The following is a 17,404-nucleotide window of genomic DNA, read 5'->3' as shown; positions in this document are numbered from 1 at the left end:
ATGTATAGGCTGCTTTATCAATGGCGACAGATGCATAGCTTTAAACAAATGAATTAAAATTTACTTTATTGATCAGCTCGGCTTTCTTTAACTAGCCATCGTGCTTCATTTTTAAATAATTGGCTGGTTTTATTGCTTTTTTTTTTTTTTAAAGAACTTAACGGAGTTAAATAAGCACAGTGGCCTTACTCCAGGGAGTCCTCTACTTGCCATCGTTGATCCACAAATTTCCATGGATAAGTGAGACATTTGTCAAGTGAGTTATGCCCCATATAACCACCTTTCTTGCCCCAGTTGTTAAGTGAATCATAGGCAGTTGATAAGTTACTAACCCGACCGTTCAGTGAATCTAACTTCGCCATTGAGTTTGCTTGTCAGTAGGTCGCAAAAGGGGATCACTCATCCCCGGGATACGACAATGGTCATAAATATGAAGCAGTTGCCAAGCCTCTGAATTTTGATCACATGAGCATGGGGATGCTGCAAAGGTCGTAACTCTGCAAAACGGTCATAAGTCACTTTGTTCAGTGCCCTTGACATTTTAACCCGTCACTTAAATGAACTTGTTTTGGCCAAGGCTTCCTGAGACTGTAATTAAGCACATGCTTAGTCAAAATAACTCTTGTTTTATTTCATTGCTGGGAATTATGTTCATTCCCAGCCGGTAATGAGTCCCAAAAAATCCCTCGAGATAAGCACCCACCTTTCTCTCCTTTGAATTGCTGCCAACAACTAAAGTGCCATATTAACTGTAAAAAACCATCCGAAGTACAAAGTCCACACAGAGCTTCAAGGTTTAATCTGAACAGAACGAATGACTTTGCTTCCTGCAAAGGTTTCTCTACCTTTGCACTTCCTTTATACCTTAGGGGAGGGGCAATCACCTCCCAGCTTTGCTCCCGAGTCACCTCTTTTTCCCAGCTGCTCTTTCCTTCTAGCAACTCTGCGCACACACGCACTGGGAACAGGCTCCCCTTGTTCCTCTGCCTCACTGCTGCCAGACTCCAGAGCCTCCAGAGTCAGCACCCCACCCCAGATGGCCCTGGCCCCATCTCTGCATTGGATGCAGGACCCTCATCCGAATCCTCTTCAGACTCCCTGACTGGTCCCCATTCTTCCCCACTGTCCAATTCCGCTGCTGTCTGCACAGGCTGCCGATGAACCACAACAGAACTGTTGTAAGTCAAGGACTACCTGTCCTCTAGGTTCTCAACATTCTTAGCTAAGGTTTGTTTTTGCTTTTTTCAAATTTGCTGGTTGCAGGACCACAAGCTAAGAAAGACAGAGATATATCATGGTGGTGGAAAGAAGGATTGTAAGACGGGTGATTTTTTTTCAAGGGGCAACTGGACTTTCTGGTTTTTTCCTTGAAGATGTTTGGCTTCTCATCCACGAAGCTTCTTCAGCTCTGACTGGATGGTGGAGGATGGAAGGATTTATACTGCTTGCAGACAGCTGGTCATCTGCATTCTTTAAGAGAGTCATTGAGGCCACTTGGAGGTTTATCTGTGTCCTCAGGGCCACCCGAGTGGGTGTGGAGCCTTCTTGGAACTGCTAAAAGGATTGTGTTGTAGACTGGAGAGAGATGATGTCATATCCCTCCTCCTCTGTTGAGCGAAGGCTGTTCAGTTTTAACATAGATGGCCTCTTTGACCCCTCTTTCAACCCATTTGCATTACTGATGACACAGATAAACCTCCAAATGGCCTCAACGACCCTCTAAAAGGATGCAAACGACCAGCTATCTGCAAGAAGTATAAATCCTTCCATTCCCCACCATCCAGTCAGAGCTGAAGAAGCTTCTTGGAAGAGAAGCGAAACGTCTTCAAAGAAAAAACAAGAAAATCCAGTTGCCTCTTGGGGGGAAAAAAAGCAACTTTGGGACAACCGTCGCCATTTGAAAGAAGGATGCATTATTGATCCTCGTTCTTCTCTTTCAGGGTTCGAACGTTCCCCAAAGAATCCCACCTGGGCCACGACACGGTTCGTGCCCTGATGTACTACGCTTTGAAGGTGTGGAGTGACATCACACCCCTCAATTTCCACGAAGTGGCTGGTAACAATGCGGACATCCAGATTGACTTCTCCAAAACCGATCACAATGATGACTACCCCTTTGATGGCCCCGGGGGCACGGTAGCCCATGCTTTCTTCCCAGGAGAACATTATACTGCTGGAGACACCCACTTTGATGACGACGAATATTGGACCTTCCGGTCATCAGGTATGTGGGGCAGGAGAAGGACCAAAGACCAACCTCAAGGACCAAAGAGTTTGAAACCATGTAATGAATATGTTCTGACCAAGGTTTCTGAGTCCGTAATTACGCACACGTTTATTTTAAAAACAAGTCTTGTTTTATTGCAAAGCTGGGAATTATTTTCATTCCCAGCTGGTAATGAATCTCAAATAGTCCCTCAAGAGAAACACCCACCTTTTTTTTCTGTGAAGTGCTGCCAATAACAGAAGTGTCAAATGAACTAGAAAGAAAACCAACTGAAGTACAAAGAGCTTCAAGAATGAATCTGAACCGAACTAACGACTTTGCTTCCTGCAAAGGTTTCGTCATCTTTGCCTGTCCTTTATCCCTTATGGGAGGGGCAATCACCTGCCAGCCTTACTCCCGAGTTGCCCATTTTGTTTCATTTGCTCTCTCCTTCTGACAGCTCTGTGCACACACGCACTGGGAACAGGCTCCCCCGGTTCCTCTGCCCTGTTGCTGCCAGACTCCAGAGGCTCCGGTGTCAGCACCCCACTTCCCAGATGGCCCTGGCCCCATCTCTACATCGGACGCAGGACCTTTGTCTGAGTCCTCTCCAGACTTCCAGACTGGTCCCCATTCTTTCCCATTGTCCAATTCTGCTGCCGTCTGCACAGGCTGCCAGCGAACCACAACAGAATGATTGAGGGAACTTAGGCATGTCTAGTCTGATGAAGAGAAGAACTAGGGGTGACATGATGCCTGTCTTCCACTACTCGAGGGGCTGTCACAGAGAAGAAGAGGTTGACTTGTTCTCCAAAGTCATCTGAAGCCAGGACAAGAAGTAATAGATGGAAACCTAGGAGAGAGCCAACCCAGAAGTAAGAAGGAATTTCCTGACATTGAGAACAATTAATCGGTGGAACGCCTTGTCTTCAGAACTTGAAGGGGGCTCCATCTCTGGAGGCTTTCAAGAAAAGATTGGATAGCTATTTGTCCAGAATGGTTTAGTATCTCTTACTTGAGCAGGGGATTGGGCTAGAAGGCCTTCAGGGTCCCTTCCAACCCTATGATTCTACGTTCATCTACCATTCTAATTTGTAAAGGATGGTTTTGCATGCCTTTACCAGCATCCATGCTAAGAAGGCGGGAATGAAAAAGGAAGAATAAGTCCAAAACAAGATAGGTCAAAGGTATCCAACCATGGAGACACAACAGGATAGAAAAAAGGTCTAGATGTTGCATCATCAATATCTAGACCACCGAGGTGAACTAGAGTTGCAGAAGAGTTGGCTCAATCATTGGGGTTGAATTTAAGAAGAATCAAATCGAGTAGAGTAGAGTAGAATAGAATAGAATAGAATAGAATAGAATAGAATAGAATAGAATAGAATAGAATAGAATAACAGTTGGAAGGACCTTGGAGGTCTTCTAGTCCAACCCCCTGTTTAGGCAGGAAACCCTACACCAGGGGTCCCTGGTCCACCGGTCCGCGGACCGTACCCGGTCCGTGGAACAAGTCCTACCACGGGCGCTGGCTTGCTGAGCGCGCCGCCATCTTGTTTTGATGAAAAAGTGCTTCCGGTGAGCTTTTCCGGTGAAAGCTCACCGGAAGCACTTTTCATCAAAAAAAGATGGCGGCGCCTGGGCGCTGGTGAGGCTTTTCCGGAGTAGAAAGCCATTTCTACCCGGAAAAGCTCACTCGAAGCGCTAAGGCACCGCCATTTTTTGATGAAAGTGCTCCGGTGAGCTCACCGGAAGCACTTTTCATCAAAAGATGGCGGCGCCCAGCTGATGTCGGTACCAGGCCGCGCCATAAAAAGGTTGGGGATACCGGGCCACGAGCGTAAAAAAAAGGTTGGGGATCACTGCCCTACACCATTTCAGACAAATGGTTCTCCAATCTCTTCTTTAAAACTTTCAGTATTGGAGCATCCACAACTTCTGGAGGCAAGTCGTTCCACTGGCTAATTGTTCTCACTGTCAGGAAATTCCTCCTTAGTTCCAGGTTGCTTCTCTCCTTGATTAGCTTCCATCCTTTGCTTCTTCTCCTGCCAACCGATGCTTTGGAGAAGAGCTTGACTCCCTCTTCTTTGGGGCAACCCCTGAGTTATTGGGAGACTGCTCCCATGTCACCCCTAGTCCTTCTTATCATCAGACTAGACATACCCAATTCCAGCAACCATTCTTTATATGTTATACCAAAAAAAATGCTTAGTTTTTGAGGAGGAAAATAAGGGGGAAAATTCTGCTTCTGCCTACCTGCATCCATTGGTATTCATCTGGCCAACATCCTGTCAGTGTGTGAGAGAGTTGAGGGCTGTTTGGAAACTGAAGCAGTATTTGCTGTGTGAGCAAGGAGACAGCAAGAAGCTCAACTGTTCTATATTAAAGCTGGTTGCTGCTCTGTAACTGAAACTGAAACTCCTCTGCTTGTTTGGAAGAGATTTCTTTTCAGGCGGGAAGGGGGAGTAGAACTCCTTAGCATCAGAGTGTGTTAATAATAATAATATGGGAAATATTAATGCTCTGATGGTCATTTCAAAAAATCCTTTCTTAGCAAGCACCTAGAAGCCACAAGGAACAGAGGTGCCAAATTGCAAGTTTGTAGGCTTTACGGTTCTGGAGATTTTGTGATGATGCGTGAGTGGTATTTTGCTTTTAGATAAATAGATGATAGATAGATAGATAGATAGATAGATAGATAGATAGATAGATAGATAGATAGATAGATAGAGACGATGAAGATAGATAGATAGATAAATAGATAGATATATAGATATATTAGATAGATAGATAGATAGATAGATAGATGATAGATGAGACGATAGAAGATAGATAGATAGATAAATAGATGATAGATAGATAGATAGATAGATAGATAGATAGATAGATAGATAGATAGATAGATGGATAGATGGATGGATGGATGGATGGATGGATGGATGGATGGATGGATGGATGGATAGATAGATAGATAGATAGATAGATAGATAGATAGATAGATAGATAGCTAGATGATGGATGGATGGATGGATGGATGGATGGATGGATAGATAGAAGATGTAGATAGCTAGATAGATAGATAGATAGATGAAGGATTTTCTGCTCAAGGAGGATAAGGATTTTAGGATAGATAGATAGACAGACAGATAGATGGATGGATGGATGGACAAGAACATAAGGGAAAGATAGAAGCTCCTTGTTTATGCATTGGTCTACATGGGTCTTCCCTCTTAATTTCAGATACCGACGGAATGGATCTGTTTGCTGTGGCAGTCCATGAATTTGGCCACGCCATCGGCTTAACCCACATCTCTGCCACCGAATCAATCATGAGGCCGTACTACCAGGGACCGGTCGGTGACCCCCTGAAATATGATTTGCCGTATGAAGACAAAGTCCGGATTTGGCAGTTGTATGGTGAATGTCAAACCCCTCTCAGCTAATTGGAGAAGGGCGCCTGTTTTATTATTTTTTTAAAAAAAACTAAAAGGCCATTACAGGTAGTCCTTGACTTACAACAGTTCGTCCGAAGGCCGTTTGAAGTTACAACAGCACTGAAAAGAGGGACTTATGCCCTGTTTTCATACGTACCAACCATTGTGGCATCCCCATGATCATGCGATCAAAATTTGGATGCTTGGAAACTGGCATGTACTTATGACAGTTTGCAGGGTCCTGGGGTGTCCCCTTTTGTAGCCCTCAGACAAGCAAAGTCAATGGGGAAGGCAGATTTGCTTCACAAGCATGTGGCTAACGTAGCAACCACAGTGATTCACTTAGCAATTATGGCGAGAAAGACCCTGAAATAGGGCAAAATTAACTGTCTCGCCTAGCAACAGAAATTTGGAGCTCCTTTGCGGTCATAAGTCGAGGACTACCTGCATTGGTGGTAATCCAGAGCTATAGTTCTTGTGGATCTTTCTCCCACCCACTCTACGTAAAAGTGAGAATTGCAGTATCCAACTCTTTAATGTTTTTAATGACAGTGTTGGGATTCTGGCAGTTTCCCCCAATTAAATCACGAGTCTTGAGCCAAACTTCCAAAACTTCAAGAGGATTTATTGGGAGTTAACATGTCCAGCACTGCCTGGGTGGAGCCAACTCTGAGACACATCATTCATTATTACTGTGATGACCCAGGGTGAGATACAAAAGCAACAAAGTCACAGAAACAGGTGAAGTCCCTTTAATTCCTTCAACTTGGCTTCAAAGGTCCAAATATCATTGACTGGAGAAAAAACGCCCCCACAAACAGTTGCGAAAAGGAAGAACTTCCGTTCAAACTCAAAATACTTATAAATTAAAAAAAAAAAACCACAAACCACACTGAATCAATTATCCTGCCCACACACTTTTATCTTTCTTGGTGACGTCAATCTACCTCATATTAACTGGACCCTAAACGAATGTACAACTGAACCCATACATGCAACGTTCTACAATGCTGTAACAAATCTAGGACTGGAACAACTAGTAACCAACATTACTGGACTTAACTGCCTCGATCTCATCTTCTGCAATAGTTTGAACTCAATTTACGGAATACAAATTTCCAACAGCGACCACAACATGATTGACTTTTGTATCAACATACGTCTGCACAAAAATCATCACAACAATGTGATCCCCAATTATAACTTCAAAAAAGGCAACTATGCTTTTATAGACGATGATTTCTCATCCCTTGATTGGCAATCTCTATTCACTGGATGCAATACTGTTGAAGACCATTACAACATATTTTTATTTGAAGTCAAAAGAGTCATCTAACTATATGTACCAATAACAACTCTCAAGACCAGAAAAAAACAGATTACCCATAACAATAAGGAAACTTCAATAAATAAAAAAAGATCACTTTGGCGGAAAAAAGAAATCTGGTCACGTTGCCAACTTGAGCCGATACAAAAATGTATGCCACCAGATAAAGACTGAATGCACCAATTATCACATTAAACAAGAGGAAAACCTTCTTCGCACCAATTCCACCCACGCTTTCTACAACTTTGTAAACAACAAACTAAAAGACTCAAGATCCATCCCACCCCTGAAAGGACCTAATGGTAAAGACTGCAATGACGACACCATTGAAGTCAACCTCTTTAACACATTCTTTGGCTCAGTATTTATTCTGCCTGTCCTGTACTGTACAAAGGCAGATAGATAAACTCCACAAAGTGAATCAGGGGGCTGTGAGTTCGATCCTAGGTAGAGGCAGTTATTTCTCTCTCTGGGCACATGAGAATATACCTGCTGAATATAACTTCATATCAGCAACGTGAAAGGCACCTGGCCAGTAAACACTTCAACTCCATTCAGTTGCCCAGAGTCCACCCCGCAAGGGATTATGGGGTGGTTAAAAGACGATCTTAGAAGATGCTATCTCTGGAAACATTGGCTTGTATGATCTGCTTGATGTCCACTTTGCTTTAACCTCATCCTTGTTTTTCCTCTGCAGGAGTCAGAGAATCCGTGTCTCCGACAGCTAAACCTGAAATATCGAAAGCAGATGACCATCCCATCCTGCCAGATTTCCCTGAGAATCGCTCCACTGTCCCGTAAGCTAAAATTGTACATCCCCATTTCTTTGGGAAGGAATAGAAACTGAAAGGACCGTTGGATTAGGATCGGGTGAGAATTTGGGTTGCACATGAACAGAATAGATGTTCTGCCATCCCAGCTCCAGATATCCTCTCTCAGAAAGTATTTGAGTACTTCTATCAGAGATTATTTTTGGTGGGGGTTTTTTTTTGTTTTTTGGTCTTCTAATGACCCGTAATTCCTTGCATCAGGGTGGAGTTGGGGCAACTGAATGGAGCTGAGTGTTTACTGGCCGGATGCCCTTCCTGTCACCAGTGCAGAGGTTTTTTTTCCCAGCAGATATATTCTCAGTGTGCCCAGAGAGAGAAATATCTACCGCTACCTAGGATCGAACTCACAGCCTCCCAGTTGTGAGGCAAGAGCTCCACCTCTAGGCCACTGCACCACTCTTGACTTCTATGAGAGAGGAAGGCCTTTAAAATAGGGAAGATGCATAGCAGCCATCCTCCATCAGATGCCTTCAGAAGTAGTGGAGTTTATGGGATTGGAGACCAAATTCTGGAGAGGAAGCATCTAAGATAGATTGGTGGATGAGGTCATGGTGTCCTAAATCCCCATTTTGGAAAGATCGGGAATCCACTTTTAAACACTAATGGGACCATGAGGATATGACCATGCATTTCAAACACAGTCTTTGTTTGAACCTGGTTCTCTGTGAGAGATCTAACATGTACCCAATATTTGATGAACATCCCCTTGGAGTCCAAGGTTCCTTGCGATTTTTCACCACCATTCCTCAAAACGGAGTTTGCCTCCTTCGTCCCATATTTTTTGGGGAAAGACTTGGCCAATATCAAAAGAGAGGGCTTGCTGATCAGAAGGCAAAAGTGGTCACCCTTCCGAGAAGATCCAAAGAAGCTAACTGTCAGGGCTCGAACAAATCTACCCCCATTCAAATAATAAGTCTCTAACCGCATCTCTCAAGAGTAAACAAAATTGATTTATTAGGAGTGGCCATGTTGGCGTTAGCTGGGTGCAGCCAACACTAAAATACATCATTCATTTCCCCCTTGACCCTGGTCTTCCCCCCACCCCCTGGATGTATATTCTCCAATGGGACACATCCATAGCCAAGAGTCATCAATCATGCTCTCCAGGAATACTCTTGCCCGCCGACAGCTTTGGGCTGCCAAAGCGATTATCTGAGGCATTTGAGGAATGCTCTGCTTTCACCCTTTCTGCTAGCAACTAAAAGACCAAAGGAGTATTTTTTAGTTGACACTAAACTTCCACCCTGAGCCACGAAGAGAGCTAGCAATTCCGTGGCTCAGTCTGTTTCAAAGATGACATTTATCCTGGAGAAGAAGAAAAAATAACAATTATAACCCTTCTTGCAAATGGCCAATCTCTCGTGTCCCATTTTCACAATCCCCAGTGATGAAGAGACGTTAATGCTATCTTCTTCAAAGTCATTTTATTTTGTTTTTTTTTGCAAGAAGCGACATGCAAGCTACGGCTTCCAAGCCCGCTCAGTTGCACCCAATTTCTCTCCTCTCGGCAGATGTAATTTTGTGATAACTTTGGATGAAATTGAGTAAATTCAAGCTGAAGAATTTTGCTTTATTTTATTTTTTTTTAACGCCGGGAAAATAGGTCATTCTCATCCTATACGCTGCCTGGATTTTGCAAACCTGGTTGATAAAAGAGTCCGTCCCAGGATGTTAATTTAAAAACAAAAATAAATGGGAAAATACCCCCAAAAGATTAAATACTTGATTATACATATTATCATGGCAGCGAGAATTGCACTAGCACAAGCTTGGAAAATGGCCACTATACCGACAGATCGTTTAATAATTCGTAAAATGTTTTAAGTGTGCAGAAATGAATAAACTCACTACAGAATTAAGCAATAAGGAAGACTCGGAACATTATTTCATCTGGGATAACGGATATCAATGGATAGATAGTCGGAATATGAAACGTATAGGTTAGAACTATAAAATTTGTATATGTAAAGGATCCATTAGAAATTGTTGAAATGTATGAATATTTGAAATGTATGAATATAGCAAAGACTTGTGTACTTGTGTCAAAGAACGATGGCAAATTGTACAAACTTATTTTCTTTATAGACATATTTGTGTTTTAATATTTTAATCCCAATAAGGGTTATTTTTAAATTAAAAATAAATGAAGGGGGAAGATCTTTAAGGCAGGCAAGCTCAGGTCTCCCCACTGTTCTCCTTGGTGCATTTCCGAATCTCTCCTGCTGAAATTGGCAAGGATTAAAAGAGTTTCATTTTGAGTTTGAGCCAAGTGATTTGGCCGGACGGTGAGTTGATGATTAGCTTTGTTCATTTTACTTTTATTTTTTTAAATCTTCCCCCTTTTTTGCCAAGGTTTAGAAGAGACGTGCCAAACAGATGCAGCACCCATTTTGATGCTGTGGCTCAAATCCGTGGGGAGGTTTTCTTTTTCAGAGGTGAGTTGAGGCCAGAAATACAGGTAGCGTTCGGCTTACAATCCTTCATTTAGTGACCGTTTGAAGTTGCAACGGCAGTGACACAATGGATGGAGGACCGTTTTTCAGACTTAACGACCGTCACAGCATCCCCCGTGGTCACGGGATCAAAATGCAGACGCTCAGCAAATTGACATGTACTGTATTTATGACGTTCGTAGTTTCCTGGGGTCATGTGGTTGCCTTTTGCGAGAAGGTGAGAAGGGGTTGAGCTGTGGGGTCCTTGGTACTTTCTGAGCTTGGTGGTTTTCTTGCAGACGTTTCATGACCCAATTAGGTGACATCATCAGTGCTAGAAGGGAGTGGGGATTGGGAGGAGGAGGAGGAGGAGGAGGAGGAGGAGGAGGAGGAGGACTGTGTGATCCTTGGTGCTCTCTGAGCTTGCTTGTTTTCTTGCAGATGTTTCATGACCCAATTAGGTGACATCATCAGTGCTAGAAGGGAGTGGAGTTTGTGGAATGGAGGATGAGGAAGAAGAGGAGGAAAGGAAGAAGGAAGGAAGGAAGGAAGGAAGGAAGGAAGGAAGGAAGGAAGGAAGGAAGGAAGGAAGGAAGGAAGGAAGGAAGGAAGGAAAGAAGAAAGAAAGAAAGAAAGAAAGAAAGAAAGAAAGAAAGAAAGAAAGAAAGAAAGAAAGAAAGAAAGAAAGAAAGAAAGAAAGAAAGAAAGAAAGGAGGAAGGGAGGGAGGGAGGGAGGGAGGGAGGGAGGGAGGAGGAGGAGTCCTTGATACTCCCTGAGTTTGGTGGTTTCCTTGCAGGCATTTCCTGACCAAAGTAGGTTGTGTCATCAATACTCAAGTAAACCTCGTTCCCTTCTAGCACTGATGATGTTACCTAGTTGGGTCACGAAATGTCTGCAAGAAAACCACCAAGCTCTAGAGAGCACCAAGGACCCCACAGTTTTCCTCCTCCTCCTCCTCCTCCTCCTCCTCCTCCTCCTCCTCCTCCTCCTCCTCCTCCTCCTCCTCCTCCTCTCCTCCACCAATCTTGGAACCCCATTCCCTTCTAGCACTGATGATGTTACCTAGTTGGGTCACGAAACTTCTGCAAGAAAACCACCAAGCTCAGAGAGTATCTGGGACCCAGCCCAGAAATGAGGAATGTCAACCTCTGCTAAGTTCAGTTTCCCACCTTGTCATCATCATTCTTTCCCCCGAATTCCTCCCCTGGTTAATCTCGACCCGTTTTCACCCTTTTAGGGGGATCAAGCAGGCATTTTTCATCTCAGTTTAAGAGCTGCCACGGACAAAACCCGTAAGGCTTTTGGTATGCAAAGCCCGGGCTGTCTCCCATCTCTGCATCACTCAGGCCGTTCCTCCATCCTGTCAAATTAGCTTCTGGAGCGCTTTGAACTTTGAGCTTCTAAAATATCGTTTAGGAGAAGAAGCCACTTAAATCAATGGCATTTCTCCCCAATGGAATGGTGAGCCTTACGCCCCACAGCGTGGTAAAAGCCTCATTTCCCATGCAAAGACGATGCTGATTTAATCGCATAAAAAGTTCTCATCAAGATGCAAAGGGACCACGTTGGATCCCTGGCTTCTTCAATCTTCCCATCTTCCCTCCGATTCCCCTTTTAGCCATTTATAAAAGGATTTATAATTCCCACTTCCTCAGGATGGGATGTTCTTTCCGCATCGATCAATGTCGAATAAAAGCAAAGGAGGAAAGAAGTGCAAAGCGATATGAATTTGTAGAATGGTGGGGGGTTTTTTCTCCCCCCCCCTTTTTAAAACTGAGCTATTCTGCAGATGTTTTGGGTTAGAAGTTCTGCTCTGTTCTCTTCTTTTTTTAAAAAAACTGGGTTTAATGTTCCTCAAGAGTGTAAATGCAATGTCACCAGCTGCTAAAGCTGGAGAAGGCCAATTATCTCCTGAATATGTATTTGAAAGGCGGGGGGAAGGCTACCTTGACTTGCAAAATGTTATAGATAGATAGATAAACAGAGTTGGTTGGAAGGGACCTTTGTAGGTCATCTAGTGACTAGAGAAAGAGGGAGAAAGGCAGAAAGAGAGAGAGAAAAAGAAAGGGGGAGAAAGACAGGGAGGGAAAGAGAAAGAGAAAGAAAGAGAAAGAGGTAGAAAGGGAGAAAGAGGGGGAGGGAAAGAAAGAGAGAGAGAGAGAGAGAGAGAGAGAAAGAGAAAGAGAGAAAGGGAGAAAGGGGGGAAAAGAGAGATGAGAAGTCCAGGTGTTTTGTTTTTTGTGGGAAATGGGTCCAAATGACTTTGAGTATTTAAGGTTGCAGAAATAGGCAGCCAAGCTAAATGCCTGAAGGACCCCATCCGTCAGTGGGAGTCCAGGCACTTCAGCAAGTGGCATGCTGGATTCATATTAGTGGTCCGTGGGATTTAAAATTATGAGTTTGGTGATCCCTGAGGTCCAAAAGGTTGGCGACCCCTGATCTAGTCCAACCCCCCGCCCATGCACGAGACCCTACAGTACATCAGGGGTTGGCAAACTTCAACGCTCAAAGAGCCACAAAGGTCCTAACTGGAAGCCCTTCTGCCCCCCACCCTTCCATTCTGGAGCTGACCAGACTCTATGGCAGTTCCCCCGCCATAGAGTCTCCTCCTAGCGCGGCGTCCTTTTTCCTCTACCTGTCCTAACCAAAAGCCCTATCAATGGTGGAGCCGATCGGCAACAGGGAGCCGCAGCAGAGGGATGAAAGAGCCACATGCGGCTCCAGAGCTGTGGTTTGCCAACCCCTGGCCTATACCATCCCCAACAAATGGCAGTCCAATCTCCCCTTGAAAGCCTCCTGTGATGAAGCTTCTACAACTATGCATGTATTTTTGCTATGATGAAATTTGGGCTAGCAGGCCCTGCCTTTGAGATACCAAAAATTCTTCAAAGATTCATACATGTCCTCCACTGAGCTACGGAAATCTCTACAGCACAGATTTAATCCTTTCTCGCTAGCTTTTTTGGTTTTGTCCAGAATCAGAATAGAGCTGAAAGGGACTTTGGAGGTTTTCTAGTCCAGCCCCTTGCTCCAGCAGGAGACCCTACCCCATTTCAGACCAGTGACTGTCCAGTCTCTTCTTAAAAACCTCCAGTGATGAAGCACCCACAACGTCTGAAGCGAAGCTGTTCCACTGGTTAATTGTCCTCACTCTTAGGAAGTTTCTCCTTAATTCCAAGTTGATTCTCTCTTTGATTGGTTTCCATCCGTTGCTTCTTCTCTTGCCTTTTAGTGCTTTGGAGAATAAATTGACTCCCTCTTCTTTGGGGCAGCCCTTCAAATACTGGAATGCTATTATCATGTCCCTCCTAGTCCTTCTTTTCTCTAGATTAGCCAAACCCAAATCCTGCAACCGTTCTTCATATGTTTTAGTCTCCAGGCCTTTAATCATCTTAGTTGCTCTTCTTTGTATTTTTTCCAAAGTCTCAACGTCTTTTTTGTCATGTGGTGACCAAAACTGGATGCAGTATTCCAGGTGTGGTCTTACCAAGGCTTTATAAAGCACTTTAGCAACCGTAAGATGGATGGACTCCAACTCCCAGAATTCCCTAAGGTCTGGTTTCTCTAGATAAGACCTTATGGTTGCTGGAGCTCAGTGGGTTAGTTTAACCAAAGTTTTAAGCCAATATTTCTCAACCTTGGCAACTTTAGGATAGATGGGCTTCAATTCCCAGAATTCCCCAGCCCTCCATAGCCATTGTAATTGGTTGGGGAATTCTGGGAGTCCACTGATCTTAAAACTTTCCCAGGTTGGACAACCCTGGTCAACTCACTTCTGGAGAGGAGGCAAAATCCAGCAGCGTGTTAATCCTCACTTTTGGTTGCCTTGTGAATAAGTTGTTGTTCCTAACTGGATTTTCTCCATCTAGGCAAGTATTTTTGGCGACTGACTCGCAACAAGCATCTGGTGAGCCTTCAGCCAGCTCAGATCCATCGTTTCTGGAAGGGACTGCCTCTCAACTTGGATAGTGTGGATGCGGTGTATGAGAGGACCCATGACCATAAGATAGTCTTCTTCAAAGGTAGAAAGAAACATTTCCCATGCTTTTCATTTGTGACTCTCCTTTCCCCCAAATGTTTGGTTTCCCCACTGTGTTGAAAAATTTGTTTCATTCCTTACTGGAGATTCATATTGGAGGTAGTTTTCATTATCTTAATGCCATGTGAGTTGATGCCATCTGTCATGTCCCCGTGGGGGTCTAGATCTATGGGGGAAGATGAGCTGGAACAAGAGCCAACAGAGATCGAGGGGGTTGGCTCCATAAGCCTTGGAGGAAATTGGGGAAGGGCAGAGTCAGTCCGGGCAAGGCTTTTCCCGATCCTAGAGCAAGGAGGGAAGAGAGGAGGTGAGAACAAGGCAGACTGAGCCAGCTACTTGGGAGGAGAGCGCCCCACCCACTCCTTCACAAGGCACAGCTGGGGACTGAGATCTAAGGAGGTAGCAGCGGGAGAGGTATTTGTCAGGAACAAGCATTGAATCTGTGGAGCCTCATGTGCACTTGCCAAAGTGTGTTCTGTCTTGTGGGCTTGTCCGGTTTGCCTACTTCACGGAACTTCTGGGTCTGGTTACTGTTTGGCTAACCTTGCTAATTGGACTTCTTGCCTTGGTTACTCTTTGGTTAACCTGGCTTATTGGACTGATGTTCCTGGTTACTGTGTAGCTAATCTTGCTTACTGGACTACTCGCAGCCAGAGGCTGTTGAAGGTGCATGTGAGAGCTTTGCTCCAGAACTTATAGTAAACATGGGGACATTTGGGGGCACAGTTGGAGCAATAAAGGAGAGTTCATCCTGTTCTCTGGTTGTGTTGCTTTTGTGCCATGCACCAGGTCGCCCCCACCGTCCTAGACTTAGGCCATTCTGGTCCAGGTTGGCTGAAAGGAGGGAGAAGTGGTTGCTTACCTGCCTCTTTCTTCTCCCCAGGAGACCGCTATTGGGTGTTCAAAGACAATAACGTTGAAGAAGGTTACCCTCGGCCCATCTCGGATTTTGGCTTGCCCCTAGGAGGCATCGATGCAGCCTTTTCCTGGGCTCAGAATGACAGGACCTATTTCTTCAAAGACAATCTCTACTGGTGCTATGATGACCACCAGCAGAGAATGGATGCAGGTTATCCTTTAGAAAGCACGCTGTGGAAAGGCATTCCCAGCCAGCTGGATGACGCCACGCACTGGTCAGATGGTGAGTTTGGATGTTCAGAGAGCTTCTTTTGAGACCAGCTTTGCTGGAAGTAAGGAGAACACTTGGAATATCTCCCAATTAGGCCAGAACACCAATATACATATAGATGGTCCTTGACTTATGTCCACAGTTGGGATCAGAATTTCCATTGCTAAGCAAGGAAGTTGTTAAGTGAGTCGTGCCAAATTTAAGACCTTTTTGTCACTGTTGTTAAACAAATCACTATAGTTGTTAAGTGATCACACAGCCGTTTCAGCTTCATTGTTGTTTACCTACAGACAGAATCTTGCCAAACTAAAGCAACTATCTGCAATAACTATATATATATATATATATACTACTAGGGAGGGTTTGACTTTGCTTTCCTCCTGCCCTCCAGATATTCCAAGCTCTGCTGCTTCTCACCCCTCTGGGAAAGAACCCCTCCCCTGGGACTCCAGACTACATTCCACCACATTTATTTCTGTAAGCTGCCCATATTCAGAGTGAGCAAATTGGGTGGCCAGAAAAAAACTCTTAAGCAATAAAATAAATATATCTCTGCCACATCATAACTCTCCTTTAAGCCTTCAATGCCAAGATGCAATTCTTTCTCTCTCTCTGAGGAGTCCCTGGTGTTGTTTTCTTGCAGATGTTTCATTACCCAACTAGGTAACATCATCAGTGCTAGAAAGGAGTGTGGTTTACAAAGAGAGGAGGACTTTGGGTCCTTGTTGCTGTCTGAGCTTGGTTGCTTTCTTGCAGATGTTTCATTGCCCAACTAGGTAACATCATCAGTGCTCAAAGGAAATGGGGTTTGCTCTTGATTTATATTCTAATGGTTTGCCCTGTCAATGTTGGTGGGAGTGGTTTTAGAGATTCTTTGGCTGGGCTGCTTACTGCTAGTTCCTTGATCAGGGTCTTGTTTACTTCTTGATTGTTGCTCTGATAGTAATCTTGGAGTTAATCTATGCTCATCTGGGTCCTGATATTATCTCCTGTGCACAATATGTACATATTATTTATGTGTCTGGAGGATCTATGACAATTCACCAGAGCCAACTTGTCACAGCCAACTCACCATGGCCAACTCGCTGCGGGACAACAGTTTCACTGATATCAAAGAAATTGTGGAATAGAATAATTAAAGCAAGGATGCCAAAGGAGGGACAGAATACAGTGTGAATGACAAAAAATAAAATATTTTTTTATTTAAGTAGCTCAATGGAATTGTTAAATTCTCCTGCAGCGAGTTGTCTCATGGCGAACTGGCTGTGGCGAGTTGTCTTGAGGTGAGTTGGCCATGGCGAGTTGACCATGATGAGTTGGTTGTGGCGAGTTGTCCCGTTCCATGCCTGGCCACAAACTTTTTGTCAGCTTTGGAAGCCATATTAGCCCCAGAGGCTTCCATGCTGCCACATTCTTGAGCCTGGGAAACTGGGAGGGGGGAATTTCTTGGAGTGTATGTGGTTAGACACAGTAGCATTCTTTCTCTAAGTCAAGGGCATGTTATTTCTGCACCTGGTTGAGAGGACCTCTCAAGTTGGCATGGATGGAGATTGGGGCATGTGATGCAATGATGGGTGCAGGGGGTGGATTTTTGATTTTTTTTACTTATTGCAAGGAAACCCAGAACTTTCAGATTCGGGATTTCCTCGATGTGCCAGTTTACTACTCTAATAAAAAGAACCTTGGAGACAATGCCTGTCTCGGAGTTATTGGTTGGAGTGTCAAGCCCGAAATTGGTATATGCATAGCCATTTTATTTAGCCTTATTAGGCTAAAGGAATATATATTCCTTTTCTTTCTTTCTCTTTGCTGGTTATGGGGGGAAAGGTTTCTGGCTTGCCACATTCCTAAGGTGGAAGGAGTGGAGATAGAGAGAGATGTTTAGGCTAGGAGGTGTTTCTTCCCGTGGGAACGAAAGCTGACCTTGCTGAGACCTGGAGGTGGAGATTGATGACACCAGGCAACGTTGATTTACTTTTATTGGAGAATGTGACATTTAGGGGTTG

The 17,404-nt window shown here is 44.2% G+C and overlaps 1 protein-coding gene across 3 annotated transcripts in view; it reads left to right on the top strand.

Annotated features, from left to right (window-relative positions):
• The window catches only part of MMP17 (matrix metallopeptidase 17), an 87,048-nt gene that overhangs the window by 68,395 nt on the left and 1,249 nt on the right, over positions 1–17,404 (top strand). For 2 of the 3 annotated variants that reach the window (XM_087942959.1, XM_087942960.1), the window contains exons 4-9: positions 1,941–2,224; positions 5,447–5,623; positions 7,665–7,764; positions 10,150–10,232; positions 14,100–14,252; positions 15,153–15,410. In XM_087942959.1, coding sequence (XP_087799085.1) covers positions 1,941–2,224; positions 5,447–5,623; positions 7,665–7,764; positions 10,150–10,232; positions 14,100–14,252; positions 15,153–15,410 — 1,055 coding nt within the window. The remainder of the gene's footprint in view (positions 1–1,940; positions 2,225–5,446; positions 5,624–7,664; positions 7,765–10,149; positions 10,233–14,099; positions 14,253–15,152; positions 15,411–17,404) is intronic. The other variant, XM_087942961.1, reaches the window with a different exon arrangement.

Source organism: Notechis scutatus, chromosome 13 (genome assembly GCF_049901735.1).
Source record: "Notechis scutatus isolate UNSWTSFEM ecotype Mainland chromosome 13, rNotScu1.2, whole genome shotgun sequence".
Classification (NCBI taxonomy): Eukaryota; Metazoa; Chordata; class Lepidosauria; order Squamata; family Elapidae; genus Notechis; species Notechis scutatus.
Note: the sequence above shows the minus strand (reverse complement) of the source record. Positions and strands in the feature narration are given on the sequence as shown.